Source organism: Molothrus aeneus, chromosome 13 (genome assembly GCF_037042795.1).
Source record: "Molothrus aeneus isolate 106 chromosome 13, BPBGC_Maene_1.0, whole genome shotgun sequence".
In the NCBI taxonomy this organism is placed as follows: Eukaryota; Metazoa; Chordata; class Aves; order Passeriformes; family Icteridae; genus Molothrus; species Molothrus aeneus.
The window spans coordinates 3,548,558-3,567,415 of NC_089658.1; the positions used below are offsets into that span (position 1 = coordinate 3,548,558).

Consider the following 18,858-nt stretch of genomic DNA (forward strand, 5'->3'; position numbering starts at 1 on the left):
CCTGGCTGCTCTCCTCCTCTGAACCAGGAATGCTGGGGTGTCCCTGGAGGTGGCCAGGGAACAAACCTGGGTAGGGGGCTGCTTCCCCCTGGAAGGGCAGGATGTGGAGGTGGGGTTCACAGGGGAATCCCAGCCCAGGAATGCCTGTTCCTGGGTGTGAGATTCCTGCTGAAGGTCTTCTCTCATGCCCCAGGATGCTCGTGAGAAACGGTGCCATGGCACTGGCCTGGATGTTCCATGGGTATCCATCCTTGGCTTTGGGGGTGTTTCCTTCCTGCAGGCAGGGAGCAGGTGAGCCACCCCAGTGCCTGCATCCTGCCTGCTGAGAGAGCAGGGAGCATATCAGGAGCATCCCCAGTGCTGCCACCATGCCAGGACTTCCCACAGAGGAACATCCAAACGTGCCAAGCTTAGCAAGTCCAGCCAGGAATTCAGCGCTGGAGCTGTGGACTCCAGGCCCATGTCCCGATGCACCAGTGGCTTTCCTCAGCTTTGGATGGATTCCATCAGCCTGCAGGCTGCTCCAAGGAGCTTCTCCCTCCCTGCATCCTCCCCCAGGGTTTTGCAGGATTTCATGTCCCGTACTGGGAAACAAAAGCAAAAAGAAACACCACGGCTTTTTCATAATGAAGTGCAGGAACGGCGTGTGAATGCCCGGGCAGTAATTCAAGTGGGAACATGGAGCTGGAAAGCTTTCAGCTCCCAAACTCAACCCAAGCCTCAGCACTTGGCTTTGTGCTGCTCATTCATCCACGGGGTTATTTTTGGATTCCTCCTCCTGGGAGAACAGGATTAGTTTTGTTTTCAGTGTTCCTTGGAGAGCAGCTTGCTGAGGGAATGACTTAGCAGAGAAAAACCCTCTTAGCTGGTGGGGTCTGCTCGATTCCATGATTCTGGGTGGGAATGTGATGATCTGTCATGTCCCTTGGGGATTTATTCCCACTCTGCTCTTGCTGGGGCTTGGGTATCTCATTACCTATGGATAATTATCTAGAGATAATGAGGTACCTGCATCTCTGGGTTGCTGGGCCTTGTCTTTATTGCTTTCCTGGGGCAGCAAGCAGAATAAGTTGAGATTTTTATTTATTTACCAATAACTGTAGGCCCTGGCAAGATCCAAATCAAAGTTTTGAAGGAGATAAAGTTGGAAAAATGTTGGATGAGCAAGCAGACTTGGTTGCTCATATTTTCTTATTTTCATATTTTCTTAGAATCATAGAATGGTTTTGGTTGTAAAGGACTTTAAGAATCATCCAGTTCCAGACTTATTTTTCTCCTAGTTCAACCTAAAAGGGGATCTTAGAAGAGAAGAGAGAATAGAAGGAGAATATCTCCCATAGAAAGAGATACAGAGCAAAGAGTGGTGGGAGAAGCTGTAAAGACCCTCCCAAAAAATTGTTAAAGTGTGGGATCTGACTTCAAGGACAGGGAAAGATGTGGGAGTGGGTATTTCAGAGGATATTTGGGTCTCCTTTTCCCACTGCCAGCAGTCATTTGGAGGTTTGGAAGGAGCTGGCATCTTCCAAGGCTTCAACTCCTTCTTGGCTCCAGAAGAAATGAGTGGGATGAGGAAACCTGGATCCCTCTCTTCACAATAATTGTACTTTAAATTTAACCACAGTGGCAGCTGTTGGGAGCCCTCCCTATAATCCTCCTTAATCTTCCCCCCACCTCTCCATCCTTTCATCCCTGTTTTCCTCTGTCCCTCCCCTGCAGCAGGCTGTGCATTGGGACTGTCTCTACAGCTCTCTTATTCCAATTAGCTCGCTAATTAGAGCCTCATCAGGGGTGCTGCTGCCACCAAGGATGTCTCCAAGGCAAGAGCTGCTAACGAGGCTGGGAAGTCCCTGGCAGGAGTCCTGAGGATGGTGGGGTGGGATAAATCTCCCTCGTGTCCTCTTGGACAGAGCAACAGATGCTGGTGTCCCAAATTCCTTGTGTTGGGATGGAATTTGGGGATTTTTTTGGGGACCAAGGGGATTTGCCTTCATTCTGTTTATGGGAAGTGTTTCATCTGTTAGAGGAGGGCCCCATCCATCTCCCACTCCCTTCCAAATGGCTCCTGAGCCAAAGAAACCATCTCTGGTTTGGCTCTGTTGGATAATTTGGGGGATTGCCAGATGATTTGAGGCATGGAGAGGGGTTCTCTGGTCCTTAGGAGCAAACCCAAGGTCATTTTGGAGGGCTGCTGTGTTTAAAACCAGGGAAGCTGCGGGGTTTGTGGCAGCAGGTGACCTTTAAATGCCACCTCTCCCTGTCACCAGGGAATCAGTTGAGTAGCTCATCTCTCCTGAACCTAAAGCATGACTTTATGGGTAAGCATATCAAAGAGAAGAGAGAAAAAAAAAAAAAAAGAGGGAAAAGGAATGAAGGTAGATGTTCCTGGACAGATCTGCCACAGGCCTGTGAGCTGGGGACCACCCACTTTTCTCCATCACTCAAGCCCCAGGCCAGCATCACTCTGGGTTCTGCCCTCCTTGAGGGGGTTAAATCCTTCTGGGGAGCTGAATTAGCACCAGGACAAATTGGGGAGCAAAAGCTGGGACAAGAACTGACCCTTTTTGGGGAATGGGAGAAGTGGTGTGGCTGTGGAGCAGCAATGAACTCCAAGTGCTGCCTGGATGCCCATAATCCCACCTGGAGCCCCCACATCCCTGTGTCTGCCAGGATGAACCCCAAGATGGGTGTCCCACAGGGACATCATGGAATCTGGGGACCCTGCAGGCAGTGACAATGTGAAGCCTGCAGGTTTCCTGAGCACTTAGGGGGAGCCACAGCCCAGAAAACAACAGATTGAACAGAGATGCTGAGAAGTCTCAAAAAGAGAATTGAAAACCACACGGCCAAAATTTGACTGAATCAGTCAAATCCTCACCTCCCCAGCAAGCCTGTGGGGATTCTGGGGCTGCTCCCATCACTGGGTACCAAACAGAGAGTATGCTGGTGGCTGGAGGGGCAAAAAGGGTGGGAATGGCCATGCCCTGATTGGGAATCACCATCCACCTTTCCCCCAAAGACACACTCCCAAGTCTTTAAAAATTAATATAAAAATTAAAACAAATAAAGGTAAATAGTGGGGATTTTTTTTTTAAGTTGGTGTCTCCTGTTCCAGCAGGTTTGATGCCTCAACAAGGAGCAGCTCAGATCATCTGAGTTGCCAAGGCAGAGATAACCACACCAGGAGCTGAGAGAAGGAAATTCACAGGAGAAAGATCAAAACAGCAGGTAGAAACTCCCCTCTCTGCACCAGAGAAATGTAAGATTGAGAAAATGTTGTTGAAATTTAGCTTTCAGAGTCCAGCTGGATGCCTGGCAGCAGGGATGTGGCCAAACCAGTATGAGGAAAGGTGTTTCTTGAGTAAAGTTATGTAAATGTATTTGAGCCAAGTCAAGCTTAAAGGGATTATCTGCCATTTTGAGGGAATTGTGATTCTGTTCAGTCAGGTCAAAATTAACACTGATAGTTTTAATGCCCATGACTCTAAATAACAACCTGTATTATCCACCCATTCGCTTGTTTTAATATATATTACCTATTCTGTGTTGCACACTAATATATAACATTTCATAATTGAATGCAATAACTATTCTCTAATTGCATAACCATTTGACCAAAGAGAATATTAATGGCAGCCCCTGATCGATGAGCTCCAGACAAAGCAGTGTGTGTAAACTTTGGAGCCAAGGGACTGGGAATTCCACGCCTGCTCCTCCCAGATCCTTGTTTTCTTTGCTGCTGCCACAAAACTGCTATAAATTAAAGTTGTAAGTGGAAAATAATGCTTGTGAGGCCAAGGAAAGGAGAATTTAAACCCTGCTTTCTCAGCCTTTGTTCAATGAAGGAATGAAAAAGGGGAATTATTTCTTTTTCACTTAGAAATCTTTATTTCTCACTGCCTGAGGGAGCTGAGCTTCTACCGCTGCTTCACTCCACGGCCTTGGGCAACACACTTAATCTCCCAGGATCTGTGTCACTGGGTTAATCATATTTACGTGCCTTTTATGAGGGTTAATGATTAGTCTGGGAGTGTTTGCATGGACTTTTCCAGACGCGACTCCTTAGATAAACGCTCCGTGTTAATGCTTGGGGCCGGCAGGGGTTAAATGCAGGAGGAGGGGTTCTGCTTTGGGGCGGGGAGTGACTCTGAGGGGGCTCAGAAGCCATCCCCAGCCCACCTCAGGCTACCAGCGAATCGCTGGCTCTGCAGACCGAATGGGAAAGCGATTTTTTGTGGGCACAGGGAGTTGTGTCCGGCCAGAGCCGGACCTCCGGCCGCATCCCGGGAAGGCTCCTCTGTGCTCTGTAAAGGAGGAGCTCCTGTTTCACTGGAACCCCCACAATGCATGGGCTGCAATGGGGGATCCTCTTCATGGGGACTGCCGGTGTCACCGAAATTAGGAAATAAAACTTCTTAACACCGGTGGAGGTCTAAGAAGCACACGCTATTACCCACCCGGATACAGGGCGGGTGACACCGCCTAAGGTGCGCTCATGGCTCAAGATGATACACGCCTTTATTAAGCGGCGCCAATTCATCAGAAAATGTTCCATTTGAAGGTCTTTGCTGTCAGGGTGAGCTGTGCACGTGTTTTTGAACCATTTGTTACTCAGGCAGCCGTGGAGCCCCTAAACTGGATTGGGCGGCACGGAATTATTACCGATCCCTCCATGTCCCACAGCCACATCACCTTCCGTGAGCCGGGATTTGGCCGTCAGCACCTGCACCGGGGGTCCCCTCGATGGGGGTCCTCCCTTATGGGGTGCCTGTAATTGGGGGCACATCCCTAATGGGACCCCTGTAAGTGAGGGGTCCTTCAGGGGTCCCTCCCTAATGGGGACTGCTTGTAAGGAGAGTGCCCTTAACGTTGCTCCTCCCTAATGGGGTCGCCCCTTAATGGGAGGGTAGTTCCTAATGGGGACTGCCTGAAATGGTGGCCCCTTCACTGGGGGCTCCACAAAATGGGAGTCCCCTTAATGAGTCACCGTAAAATGAGGGCTGCTCTTAACAATGCTCCCTTGCACACCGTGGGCTCCCCATGCGGTACCTCCTCTATAATGGGGGGCTCGCTGCAATGGGGACCCCTCCGTACAGCGGCTCCCGGGCTGCGGGTGACCCCCGTAACGCGGGGGGATCTTCCCGTCCCGAGAGACCCCGCTCCGAGCGCAGGGGCACGGCCCCGACCAGCTCAGCGCACATGAGGCTGGGCTGTCCTCTGCTGTCCCGTCCCGTCCCCTCCCCTCCTCCGGCCGGCCCACACGCACACCCAGCCCTCCTCCTCCTCCTCCTCCTCCTCCTTCTCCACCTCCTCCTCCCACTTCCTCCGCACAAGGCGGGCTGCCGGCCGAGGAGGGGCAGCGGCCCCCCCGTTCCCCCGTCCGCGCCGAGCCCCCAGCCGAGCCCGTAGCGATGCGCCGGGGAAGGCACCGCGCCGCAGCCGCAGGTGAGTGCGGGCCCGGAGGGATGCGCGTCCCGCAGGAGCCGCGGGGCAGCGGAGCGATGCGGGGGCAGCGGGGCGGGGGGACCCCCGGCCAGCGCCGCGCCTGCCCTGGCCTCCCTCGGCGGCTGAAACCCTCGAGCAGGGGGGGAGCCCTGCACGCCTTCCTCGGGATCGGCTGCTTCTCCTCGGGCCGTGCGAGGAAAAACGGGCTGCGAGCTCCGCATCCCGGGATTTTACCCATTTATGGACACTTTGGATCATGCGGCTGATTCGCAGCGTGAGTGCGCTCAAGCTCCTGCCAGAGGTTTCTTTGGGGCTCGCCGGAGTGTTGCCCACCCTGATGCGGTGGCCGTGGCTGTGCGGAGGGGACAGAAGGACGGCCACGGCCACCCAGCCCTGCCACATCCACACCTCGTGTCCTGGCAAGGGCCTGCCAGCACCGAGGGGGTCCCAGCCGTGACCGTGGCCAGCCTTGGATGTGAGTGACATCGATGGGCCGGGATGGGATCGATGCCTTTTGGAAGGTTTTTAATTCCTCGGGGAAAAGGGGACGCAGTCACTGAGCCCTTCTGGTGACTGCTCATTGCCCCGTGAAGTTTTGGCGTTTTTAAATAAAAGGGAGCATTCCTTGGGGGAGAGGGGGGGGTGGTTCAGCTTGAATCGCAGACCAGCCGTGGCTTGCTTGGTGCGTGCATTCCAGAGGGATACTGCCTTAAAAAGCAGCAGGTCCACGGGAAGGCTCGGGCTGGGCTTTTGCACGCCTGGGAGAAGCTGGGGAGCTGCAAACTTTGTGGAAAAGGGACAAGATGTGGAATGAGGGAGCTGCGACCGCTGAGGCCGCTTGTTTGTTCCCCCAAATGCCCGAAGTTTGGGGGAGCGATGCCGGTGAGCTCATCCTAGCCCGCCGGCCATGGGAATGGTGACCTCCAGGGCAGGATCCCAGAGTCCCGGAGGTTGTGAAACCCCGGGGGAATCCGCCTCCTTCCCGCTGGAGTGCGGGGAGAGCCCGGGACCCCCCCGTGCCGCAGCGCCTCGGGGGGCTGGGCTTGCTGGGTGCCAGCGGCTCTAGGAGCTTTTATTGCTGGATTCCTGCGGATTGGCCGCGAGCTGGCGGCTGCTTTTGGCATCACGTGGCGATGGAGGAGGCGGGAGAGTGCGGAGAGAGGCTCCCGCTCCAGGCATCGCATCCTGGGGAGGAAATTCCGGGCAGCCGGCGTGCCCCGCTGAGAACACCCACGGGCGCATTGCTGGCAGCTGTCGGGGCAAAAAGAGATGTGTGAGGTGTTCCCCACGGCCTTGGCAGGCCGGGGAGGACCGGGAGCCCTCCCGTGTCCTTTGGACACCCAAAACGCGGCAGATAAGGCTCCCGCGGGAGCTTATCAGGGAGGTTTCGCTGCTGCGGGCACGTGTTCCCTCTGAGCTTGGTTTTACTTTTACTCCCTCCCGGCCAAACGGCCCCGTGTGGCAAAAAGCCCTGAGAAGACGGAATGGGGGGAAAAAAGGGAAAAAAAACCATTAAAAAAGAGGAATAAGGGGTTGTGTTTATTCCACCCGCTGCTTTCCCCAGCTGTAGGGTTTCGGAATGACAGGCTACATGTGCTGGGGTTCTTGCAAGCATCCCCCCGCCCCCAGCGCTGATTCCCACGTGTCCCTCTCCTCCCCCCTGGCTGGGACAGTCCCCGAGGGAAAAGGCTGATGGTGGCAGCAAAAGCAGAGCAGTTTTTTCCTGGCCTGGCACAGGTTGGGCAAAGTCCCTGTGGATTTCATGGAGAGAGGGAGCCCCTGTCCCGAATTTGGTTCATGAGCTCAGTTCTATCAGACAATCCCTGCACTGGGATCACTCGTCCTGCCCTGCAGCCCTGCAGCCAGAATTGAACTCGGAGCTGGGTGAAGCAGAGCGGCTGCATCGTGCCCGGTGGTGTCACCCGATCCCGTGGTGACAGCGGGGCCGCTGCCACAATGTCCCCACGGAGGGGAGTTGCAGATCCCCGGGGCTTTGGGAAAGGGAAGCAGCAGTGGGGAAACATCGGGACTCACAAGATCCCGGATTTCTGTCCCAGCTTGTCCACCCCTAACCTTGTCCCAGCTGGGAAGGGATCCCATGCCTGCATGGCCCTCCCACACAGCATCTCCCAGGGAGATGGATTTAAACACCACCCTCCCAAGAGGTCCCTTTTGGAGGGAAAATAATCCAGCCTGGGGTTTTCTTCAAGCTTGCTTCCATTTGAAGGGAGCTGTTTTCCCTGGATCTAAGTGCTGGAAATTGAATTGGCACTGCACAGCTTGGGAATAACCCCAGGGATTTACCCGAGGCTAAAACTGTTGGAAGTGATGTGGGGGAGCTGCTGCCAAGGGTGTGAGCAGGGAGGGAAGCACCGCGGCTCCCCGTGGGGGTTTCCAGGGGATTCCAGGGCAGCAGTGTCCTTCCTGGGAAGTGATCAATCATTGGAGCTTGCATGAGAATCCCACCAGGAGGGCTCAGTGAGGGGTGCACGCTCAGCTGTGCTGTTCTGGGGTGAGCTGGGGAGCTCTGGTCCCCTCCTGGCAAAGCTGCAGCAGCACCAGTGGCTCCCTCCCTTATCTCCCCCACAAGTCCCCCTCCATATCTGCTCTGTTTCCCCTGCTGTTGATGTGGCTTTTATCTTATCTCCACGTGCTCTTCCTCCATTTCCTCCTTGGCTTCCCTGCTAACGCTGCCACAAAAGGAAAAAAACCACCCCAAAATGGAGGAGATCCTACTGCAGGGAGTCCATCCCTGGGCTTGGGGGTGCTGGGCCGTGCTGGGTGACAGGGGGTGACATTTGGCCGTGCTGGTAGAGTGCTGAGTGAGGCTCAGGTTTGTCCTGGGCTGCTTGGGTGATGTGCAGGATGCTCAGGTGATGCTGGGGGATGCTGGCTGACGGTCCAGTGGTGCTCTTGGGGCTCAGCTGATGGGCAGGTGTCTCAGTGGGATGCTCAGGAGACGCTGGGTGATGCCAGCTGATGCTCAGAGAACACTTGGGCTTCTCGGGATGCCGGGCTGTGCTGGGACAGGCTGCCAGCTCCACCTGCTGGCACCCACCTCCTGTCACTGCGGGCCAGCCCCACCCCGCAGCAGCCCCAAATCCCCTGAGGGAGAGGCTGAGCTGCTGCCTGGGGGTAAAAACCTCACATTACTTTACAAGCTGATGCCGGGGATGGGAACTTTGGGCACTCTGGGTCTGTGTCTGCTGGCTCCTCACCCGAGCTGACCCAGCTTTGCTCCCTGCTGCCTGCAACAGACGCTCCTTGAGCTGTGGAACCAAAGCAGCCTGAGCTTTCCAGGGCTTTTCCAAGGAGATGGATGGAGAAATGCCCCACCAGCCTCCCAGGACTGGCCCCACTGGCAGGGAGGGTCAGATCCTGGGGAAAGGGGAGATCCCTGCACAATTAAAGCCCTCACGACTGGCCATGCTGTAGAATTGTACAGCAGACTGTGCATCTCCAATAATGCTGCACACACAGGTATTGGACCTGCAGTGACATTCCCCTGTGGAAATGGACTCAGATGTGCAGAGATTCCCTGTCTTGATCTGAGGCCTGCCTGATGCACTAAAAGTTTGTCCTATCATTATCAGACATTATTTATAGTTGTTTTATTTGTATTTTCATCAAAAGTAACTCATTTGGAGGCCAAATATTAGTCAAACAACTTTTATTTTTATACATTGTTAGAGTCATTTTCGCTAAGTTTATTTACTCTTTTTACTTGAAAAAAATGTGGTAAAAGTTTATTCTATTGCAGAAGTATAATTTTGTCCCAGCCAAACTTAGCGTGGGAGTTCGTGCAAGGATTTATGCATATTTGGAACAAAAAAGATATGTACTAACCTTCCATGTTCTGCCTCAGAAGGTTTGGAATTTATGATGGTGAGGCTCCATTTTTCAGAGATATTAACAGGAGAACTGATCAATCTGGACAAAGTAATAGAAGAAAGTGTCACCCGACTTCCTGTCCCATTTTATTGAACACCACGTTGGGAGATTTGAAGCGAGCAGCAGCAGAAGAGAACTGATGGAATGTTTGATTGGGGTGGTGTGTGAGGCTGGAATGTTCATGGTTAATGCCTCAAAGGATGGAGCATTTGCAGCAACTGTCCAAGTGCAGAGGGGCACACCCACAGCCCAGGCTGCAGTTACCTGTTGGACAAGATAAGGGAAGAGGCTGATAAGAGACAAATCCTGCCAAGTGCCATGGTTGGCCTGCAGTTAGCCTGTAGGTATTCATCCCCTCTGATGGGCCATAATCGGCCTCTCAACCTCACCTACACTTGAAAGGTGTCACAGGCAAACAAATACACAGAGAGGTGTCCCATGATCCGCAGCATTACATCATCCAGAGTAAAACTCCCTGCCCCAGGGGAGGTACCTGGCTGTTCCCACTGAGCCTGAACATTTTATTAACCCCTGGAACTTTGTGCTTCCTGCACTTTCCTCACCCCAGGTAGATCATCACCGTGCAATTGTAACCTCCCAGTCTCGTTGGAAAATCCATGGGTGATGGGATCTTTCTCCTTTTACCCTTTCCTACCTTTTCCTTAGGCATTTTTGAAGTATTATTTTTGTGTTTTTATATTGCTTTATTACAGTAGATAATAACCAAAACAGCACCACTGCAACTAAATTGTTCTAAAATAAACCTGATATTTATATATATGTATATATATATATTTATAAACACCATTCAATCAGCATTGTTTCACTCTAATCAGCCCCAAGTGATCAATTAACAAGAACCTGGGTTACCCTCATGTCACAGCTGAGACTGACACATGACACCACACTCGAGGTTCATGTGGCAACGGGAATTTTTTTTTTTAATTGCAATTCCCTTTATGTATTTTCAGAAAGCCCACACAGTTGGGCCTGATTGGCTGAATTTAGTTACCACCCAGCTTACTGGCCAATAGCTGTCTGCATCCCTAATGGCCTAGACTGGTTCCCCAAGGGCATAGAGTGTCGAGGTATAATTGGGGTTATCTATGACTGTGAGGCCTCCCGGCCAGCTGTTAGCCACCACAGTTCCCCCTTTCTGTTTTTAAATACAAAGGCAATGTTTGTTGTCTTCTGCAGGGCCCTTTGCAGACAGGATGACAAACACTGCACAATCTCCAAAATAATTGACACAAATAGTAAGCCTAGGTCGGATGAGGCTCTGCATCCATCTCAATAAGTCTAGCCTTACCAGTTGTTGTGTATCCCACTACCATCAAAAAGGATTTTTCAAGCATGTCCGAGAGCCATCAAGCACGGCTTATCAGGGTGGTATGCTGCACACTATTCACATTCATAATTACACAATCAAAGAAAATTGCATTTGACTTGCTTACAAACTGTTAAACTTGAAAAACTATCATGCTTCTGCTTTTGATATGTCCCTGTTATATTTGCCCAATTATCCCATCATCAAAAACCAAACAATATTAAAGGTAGCAGTAATTTTAATTGAATAGCTTAAAATATATAAAATTGGATATACTTGAAATATCGACAATATAATTTGGTTAAAATAAGGGATAATTTGGTTCCAATAATAGCATAAAAGAAAAAAAAAAAAAACCCACAAAAAAACCACGTGGGGTACAGAGTGCAGGTTCTGGACCCCTGCCACCTCACGTATGAGCTTGTCAAGCAAAAATTCCCCCTTTTATGCCATGTGTCAATGCCATCTCCTCCCATTTTCGATTCATCACACTTCTACCTCCGCCCTCATCGCCACCTTTACCGTGCATGCTCCACCACTCGGTTTGGTGGTCGCATCAGTCTTTGGGGGTCATCTCTGATGAAGGCTCTCCTCTTCCTCGATGTCCTTTAATTCACCTTTGGGTTACACATGTGCACCAAGCTAGTATAATGTAAGCCAAAACTAACATAATATTATATTTAAGCATCAAAGCAATAAATCTCTTATAACTAGCATTTTCCTGGGACCCAACCAGATTTTCTCTTCTTTCTGTAATTTGTAGTAACTGTTATCTCTAGTTTTAGAAAGGGGGGGGGTGTGGAACCTCTCCTCTCCCTTTCTTTCTTGGCATTACACCTTCTAACTGTTTTATTATTTCCAAATATTAATTATTGTATCAATATTGATTACTGTTTCAATTTTGTCTGTCAGCACAAATCATACCTATTTACCACATACACTAAAAGCAGCTTCCGTGGTTGTGCCCAGTCCCTGCCTCTTACACCATGACAGCAAGGCTTGGAGAGCCTGTTCATAATATTTTATCCCAGTTTGCATGAAAAGAGGGTCCATACCTGTACAAGAGCCTTTTCCTCCAATGAGACTTGCATCCCCATCTTCCAAGTGGACAATTTTTCTATTTACAATGGTCTGGACTCTCTGCAGCTCTACTCACTCCTGGCAGCTCACCTGGCTGCCTCTCTGCTGGGCTCTGTCTCCCTGCTCTCAGTGCTGCAGGCTGCTGCTGATCACGTTGGGTATCACCACCCCTTGCAGTCAAGATGCACACACGACATGACACTCGAGGTTCACGTGACAACAGCAAATTTTTGTTGCATGCAGCTCCCTTTTGTAAGAGACGGTCTGAAGTTCCCCTCATTTGCCTCACGGCCCTCACAAGGACAGAGACCAAGACCCTGAAGACCCCAACTGAGGTTCTTGCCTGGTTGAGGTGGATGCTTGCCAAGTGATTGTTTGCAGGTGTGCTTGCTGTGCTGCCACGGTACACTGCGTCGGGCAGGGACTGGTGAGGAGCAGCTTGCTCTGTACACTTACACCTGCTTCATGGAGCAGCAGGTCTCATCACAATAGCCCATGAATTTCCCCACCTCTTGGCCAGATCCCACTCACTTTAGACAAAGACTATAAAAAGTAACTTTCTGAGGTAACTTTGATGATTCCCCATGGAATGAAGATGAATCTATTGGCTGGACCACGAGGACTTTGTCTCTCTGTTGGTAGCTATACCCCCTCTTCTCTCTGTCTTCCCTTTGCTTTGTTTTCTTTATATCTCTCTCCTCTGTGGCATAATTGTTGTTGGCCTTCAGTAAAGGTGCACTGCTGTGATTAAACTGAAAGTCCCCTGCTGTGTGTCTTTAGCACTCTGAGATCAGTAAAATGAACCATCAAGACCCCTGCTTGTACTAGTGCATGTAGACACCTCTATATAGTTCCAGAAAGCCTGCGTGGTTGCTCCTGATTGGTGAATTTAGTTACCAGCCAGCTTACTGGCCAATAGCTGTCTGCCTCCCTAATGGCCTAGACTGGTTCTCCAACGTCCTAGACTGGTCCAGGTGTAATTGGGGTGATCTATGACTGTGAGGCCTCCAGACCAGCTGTTAGCCACCACACTTTCATCTTTATGGGATGGCTTGGAACCCTCTGTCACCCTGTGCCATCACAGGCTGCAGGCTGTGGGGACTTGCTTTGCTCATGGCTCGTTCTCTCTCTTTCCAGGCAGGCCAGCTCACCTCTGCCGTGGGGACACCGGCACCAAGGTATAAATGGCCTCCAAACGGTACTCGCAGTCTGCAGGCCCCGTGATTCTCAAGAAGCTGCCTCGTCTGGCGCCCGCCCCCAGCTTCCTGCCCAGCAAAATCCCAGGCACATCCAGCCCCGTGCCCCACCCTGGCTCTGGAAACCATTTCAACTACAAGGGCTCCTACTTTGCCTGCCCGCTGCAGAGCCCTGAGGGCCCCGAGCAGCCCCCGGCTGGCTGGAGCCCCACGCCCGCCTACCTGCACTATGGGCCTGGTGCTCTAAACCATCCTGTGCCAGCCGAGGGGCCACTGCTGGGCTTTGTGCTGTACCCACCAGAGAGCCTGAGCACCAGGCTGCAGCCCCCAGACACCCAGAAGAGCCAGGACGGCCTGAGCCAGGAGCAGCTTATGGCCAGAAAGAAGCTGGACAGTCCCAGGTGCCCCTTGCCGGTGAAGAAGCCAGTAGTGGTAAAGAAGGCAGCTCCTCTAGCAGTCCCCAAGCCTGTGTACGGAGCCCCCGCCTCCTTCCTGGCTCCCAGGATGGCTCTGCTACTGGGAACACAAGCAGAGAGCCTGCAGCAGCGACCAGGGGAAGCAAACTGGCCCCTGCCCCCTGCCACCCACCCTCTGCACCCCAGCGAGCCCCACAAGAGTGGTCCTGGTGCTGACCACAGCTTCCTGCCGCTGCCCTCCAGCCTGGCCCTGCCTTCCAGGGAGCAGCTGAGCTCCCCTGCTGCCTTACCCCACTACTGCATCCCCTTTGATAAGTACAGGTCACCCTCCAGCACCCCGTTCCTGGAAGCAAGTTGTCCCTCTGCCCAGAGCCAGAAGAAGGTGCCGGAGGTCCCCAGCCTCAGCCTGGACCCCTGGCCCAAGCTCCAGCCACCTGACACCAGCCCAGTGATCCAGGAGAGGTCAGCAATGTGCTACCCACCCACCCCCTACCCACTGTCACCCCACAGACCCGGCCCCCTCTACCACCCCCCAGCTCCCACTGTGGGAGAGCCCAGGGCCCTGCCCAGCTTTGGCTACGTGGGAAGCAGGGAGCCCTTTCCCAGCACCTACCTCAAGCCCCAGGAGCCCAGGAGTTACTTTCCCAGCCCCTTGGAGCCGTGCGTGCCGAGGACAGCGGGTGCCAGGCTGGGGGTGGCACTCAGGGATGCTGAGGCAGCCAGGGATGCCGAGCTGCCCAGGAACAGCGGGTACCCAGGGCTTGCCCTCAGCCCGGGCGATGCATCCGTGTTCCACGGCTCCTTTCCCGGCACGGAGCCGGGCTGTGAGCAGCACAGGGCGGGCAGCCCGCAGTGGGGAGCAGCACTGAGGCACAGCAGCGCTTTCCAGCCTGTCTGCACCTCAGAGAAGCTTTCTGGGGGCTCTGCTGGGCTCACTGAGACATTTCCTGAGAGAGGAGGGAGCTGGGAGAAACCCAGGCAAGGGGAGGAGGAGCTCCTGTACCCAGGGAGGAGGAACAGCAGCCCAGCCCCTCAGGACACCTATGGGGGACAAGGGCAAGGAAATGCCTGCAAGGTCATGGATCCAGCCAAGGAGCTCATCTGCCCTTCTCCATCTATGACCCCCATCAAAGGGCTGGAGGACCTGAGGGACACCAAGGCTTTGTCATCCTCCCCACCAATGCCTGTGATCCACAACGTCTTCAGCCTGGCACCTTACCAGGAGTACCTGGAGAAGGCCAAGGGCACAAACCCCATCCTGTTCTGCAGGAAGCACCTGTGGGAGGACTCCTCACCCCAAAACCCGGGTGGCAGCCAGGAGCCTGCTGCCCTCAGAGACATCTCAGTGGTGCCCAGCCTGAGGTCAGGCAGTGATGCAGTGCAGAGCCAAGGGGAAAGCTGTTACAGGAGCATCCCTAAAAAGCCAAGGCCTGTGCCCCAAGAGCTGGAGTCTCAGGAGGGCAGCCCTGACAGGGTGGACAGCAAGGAGTCACCCCATAAGGACATGGTGCTGGACCTTAGCTTCAAGAAGAGACTGGTAGAAGCTGGGGACACCCAGAGACCCCCTGGCTGTGCGGAGGGGATACTGGAGCGAGAGGATAAGGAGGAGAAAGAAGCTGCAGGAGGGAAGGTGGGGTTGGGAGAGGGGGCGCAGCCCCAGGTGCCTGAGGCAGACTCAGGGGACAGGAGCAGCTTCCAGAGCTCTGCCAACTTCATGTTCCAAAAATACAAGCGGCTGCCCTCTGTCCCGAGCAGCACTGAGCCCCCCCAGCAGGATGGCAGCTCTCAAGCCCCCCAGCCCAGCTCCCCCAGCAGCACCCCCACTCCAGCTCCCCCAGCCTCCTCTCCATCCAGCAACCCCCCGTTCCCACCACCTAGCCCCAAGCTCAGCATCATCCTATCCCCAAACCCTCCCCAGACTGTGCTTCCCAAAGCCCCTCCCACTCCAGAGGAGGAGAAGGTGTTGGTGGTCAAGAAGGTTGGGATCCCCTCAGGGTCCCCCTCGGGGCAGTACTTCAGCTCCCTGCACACCTTGCTCTGTGACACCATCTCGGGCTCGGTGTCCCGCTCCTCCCCGGAGCTCCTGCGGCAGTGGCTGAAGAAAGCTGAGCTGGCAGAAGAGCTGGAAGAGATGCCCAAATCCCTGCCCAGCCCCAAAGATGGCTCCAAGGCTCCCAATGCTCAGAAGCCCAGCAATGGCAAGGAGATCTGGCTGGCTTTCCAGGACGTGGCCGCGCTCCTCACCAAGCTGCTCTCCCAGCTGAGGACCTTCATGTCCGCTTGCCCTTTCCCGCACGTCGTCCGGGCGGGAGCCATCTTCATCCCCATCCACGTGGTGAAGGAGAAGCTCTTCCCAAAGCTGCCTGGGAGCTTTGTGGACCAAGTGCTGCAGAAGCACAAGGTGGAGCTGCGTCCCACCACCCTCTCGGAGGAGAGGCACCTGAGGGAGCTGGAGCTGAAGAGCTGCACCTCCCGCATGCTGAAGCTCCTGGCGATCAAGTGGCTTCCTGAAATCTACCCTGACCTGCTCAACCTCCACTGGCACAGCTCCATCCAGCAGCAGCTTGGTAGGTAGCCTGGCATCTCCTGGGGATGGGTCCCTGTGGCTGTCCCAGGGTTGTTCCAGCTGCACCTGACCTCCAGGTGCTGCTCTTCTTGGGGAGCATCCAAAGGTGCCTCAGCATCCCTCTCCTACTGAGGGCTCTGCCCAGATTTTCCTCCGTGGATTGTGGAAGGGGGAAAGTTTGAGCTGGGAGGGAGAAAACTCATCCTGGGCATGTCAAAGAAGTTTCAGACATTTCCAGGCCACCTCTGCCCGTCCAAGGGCACAGTGTCAGACCTTTCACCCATGGCTGTCCCATCCAGCTGATTACTTCACTGCTGTGTCCAGATAACCTTTTGTTGCTGCTCAAGGCCATTAACAGCACCTTTATTTCTTCCAGATTCAAGCTCAGAGACTGGCCAGCAGCCTTCCAAGTAAGTAACTCCTCTTCCAAAGTGGGTTTTTAGGAATTAATGGGATTTGTTTGTCATTTTGTTGAGGGGTATGTATGTGGATTTCATGTGATGATGAGCAGCTGGAGCTGGCTGGGGAGGCTCTGCTCCTGGGTATGGGCTGGAGCTGGGAATATTCAGGATGTGGAGGTGTGCCCTCCCTAATCACTCCTTCCTCTCCCAGGTAGCCCTGGCCTGGAGCACTGAAAACTGATGGCAAAGCAACAGCCACAGAGAGATCAAGAAAAAGGAGGCACTGAGGAATGTGCCAAGGGCAACAGCCTAATGATGACAGGAATGGGAAGGTCCTGAGTCCCCAGAGCCGAGGATGCTGACACCACCAGCAGCCCTGCAGGCAGGTGCTCAGGTCCCACCGGCATCAGGATTGTCCAGGATGCTGATACCTTGGCAGGGACCCTCTGGGATGCTGCTCAGGGTGGACAACAGCTCAGGGCTGCTCCAGGGACACACACAGGGATGCTGCTGGCAGGTTATCCGGGCCTGCAGGCATGGGCTCGAGCCCCTCACGGCAGCTGGAGCTGCTTTTCTTTGAATGGATCATCTTTCAGTGCATCTCCCGCCTCCATCTGTGATTGCCCTGGTGAGCTGAGAGGGAATGGCTGGAGTTCCAGTGGAGCTGGAGCAAGAGGAGCATGGAAATGGCCACAGCACCGTCCCCAGCCTTGGAAAAAGGGACTGCAGGGATGACATCCCATGTCCTCCTGTCTCCTCTGACTCCCTCTCCTGCTTTATCCATGCCTTTCCCAATAAACATCCCCTTCCTCTGTGGTTTTCACCTTTAAAGTACCACCAAGACCGGGCACAACAGCAAGGGCAAGGGAATCGTGACTTCCATAGTCCCAGGACTAAGTTGGTTTTGTCATAAATGAAGACATTTTACAAATGTTCTGGATTAACCTTTATAAGGAGCTGCTGCCTTCAGGTCATGTGTTTTGGGTTGGTTTTTTTCTTGAAATAGAGTAATTTATATATTTTTTTTATTTAAACTAAAAGGCTGCAAGAAACTCTTAAAGAAAAGAAAACCAAATCACTTCATGTCCCAGATCCTGTCCCAAAGGAGAACATGGGAGATGCACATTTAGGGACCACCTTGGTGGAGACTGAAGGGGCACAGAGGGGAATGATGCTGCCAGACCTTGGAAGGAGGGATCCTTTGATCTCAAAGGGATGTGGGCATGCCAGGACTAATGGACAGCCCCTCACCCTGGGGGGCTGCAGCAGGGTACACAGCAGAGGCCTTAAAAACTCATTGCTCAGGTGTTCTTCAAGCTGCTGCAGGGCACGGAGGAGAACCAAACAAGGGTTATTCTAATTTTTTATTTCACTACAGGGACTATTTATTTTAAACTAAGAAGATGGGGTGGGGGCGGGTGTGGGTAGAAATGACCTTACCCAAACTGTACTTATTTTAGCCAAAAGGTGTGTTTGCTACTGGGGGATTTCTGTGAGTGCCTTCCTGGTTTTCTGTAGGGATGGGGTGGCTGTGGATGTGAGGGAGATGCTGCTGTTCTCCTCACTCCCCCCCACCACTCCATGCCTGTGCACAGTCATTTGGAAAGCAGTGTTTGTTAATAATGTTGGTTTTGTACGTATATAAGGTTCCAGGGAAGAAAGTTCCTTCCCTTTATTTAATTTTTTTGTAAGAATATGAAGAGTTGCCTCACCTGGTTTAAATGAGTTTGGCTTGTTTCCAGACATGCCCTGTTTCTGTCTCTGCTTCCCAGCATGGGCACAACGGGACCTTCCTGGGGCTGGAGGGTCCCCAGATCCCCCACCCCATGCACTTGCTCTCTTCTCCCTGCAGCAAGCCACAAGTGCTGTGCCCAGCCCCTCTGTGCCATCACTGGGGGCTGGATCCAGTGTCCAGGGTGCCACCACAGGAGCATATCCCAGCCTCCACAAACCCCACGGGTGACAGCCTGGGAAAAGGCTGCTGGTGCATGTCTGAGCACCAGAAACTGGGCAGGAGAGTCTGGGGTGCTCAGGGATGCAGCCTGGGCTGAGCCAGTGGGACCCCTTGAGACTCTCCCCCTTGTGAGCCTCCATCAGGCACAGAATCTGCCTGATCCCAAAAGCCAAGTGCTGCAATCCACGTTTGTCAGCCCCAGCTGGTGGAGCCCAGCAGGTGAACACTGCCACAACCTCACAAACAGGGAGTTTTGCGGAGCATCAGCAGGGTTTGGGGATCATCCTGCCTGGAGGAACAGGCCCACCCCCTCCTTCTGCTGCTGAGTGCTCCATGAGGAGCAGAGAGAAGCTGAGACCCATCCATTTTCACCTGGGGAAGCTCAGATGAGTTTGTGTTAATTGGGAGCAGCTGGGACAGAGCCACATCCTCCCCTGGGAAAGCAGATAAAAGCCAGGGCTTGGCTGGGCCTTGGTGCTCTCTCCTCCTGGGGTGCTGCCAGGTGAGGGGTGCTGGGGGGCCTGGCCCTCCTTGGGGAGGTGTCTGGGGATGAGGAGGGTGTTTGGGGCAGGGAATGAGGGAATT

The 18,858-nt window shown here is 53.5% G+C and overlaps 1 protein-coding gene across 1 annotated transcript; it reads left to right on the forward strand.

Moving 5' to 3' along the window:
- The first annotated feature begins 5,217 nt into the window (after positions 1–5,217).
- Positions 5,218–18,062, forward strand: C13H15orf39 (chromosome 13 C15orf39 homolog). The gene is made up of 4 exons (XM_066558729.1): positions 5,218–5,442; positions 12,878–15,919; positions 16,295–16,328; positions 16,531–18,062. The coding sequence occupies exons 2-4, from the start codon at positions 12,925–12,927 to the stop codon at positions 16,532–16,534; spliced, it is 3,033 nt and encodes a 1,010-aa protein (XP_066414826.1). The 5' UTR covers positions 5,218–5,442; positions 12,878–12,924; the 3' UTR covers positions 16,535–18,062.
- Positions 18,063–18,858: the final 796 nt, after the last annotated feature.

Excerpts from the sequence above, each read along its gene's own strand:
- C13H15orf39 (XM_066558729.1), top strand. The coding sequence starts at position 12,925 with ATGGCCTCCAAACGGTACTCGCAGTCTGCAGGCCCCGTGATTCTCAAG. Across the intron at positions 15,920-16,294 it reads CTCCATCCAGCAGCAGCTTG|ATTCAAGCTCAGAGACTGGC; the intron begins GTAGGTAGCCTG and ends TATTTCTTCCAG.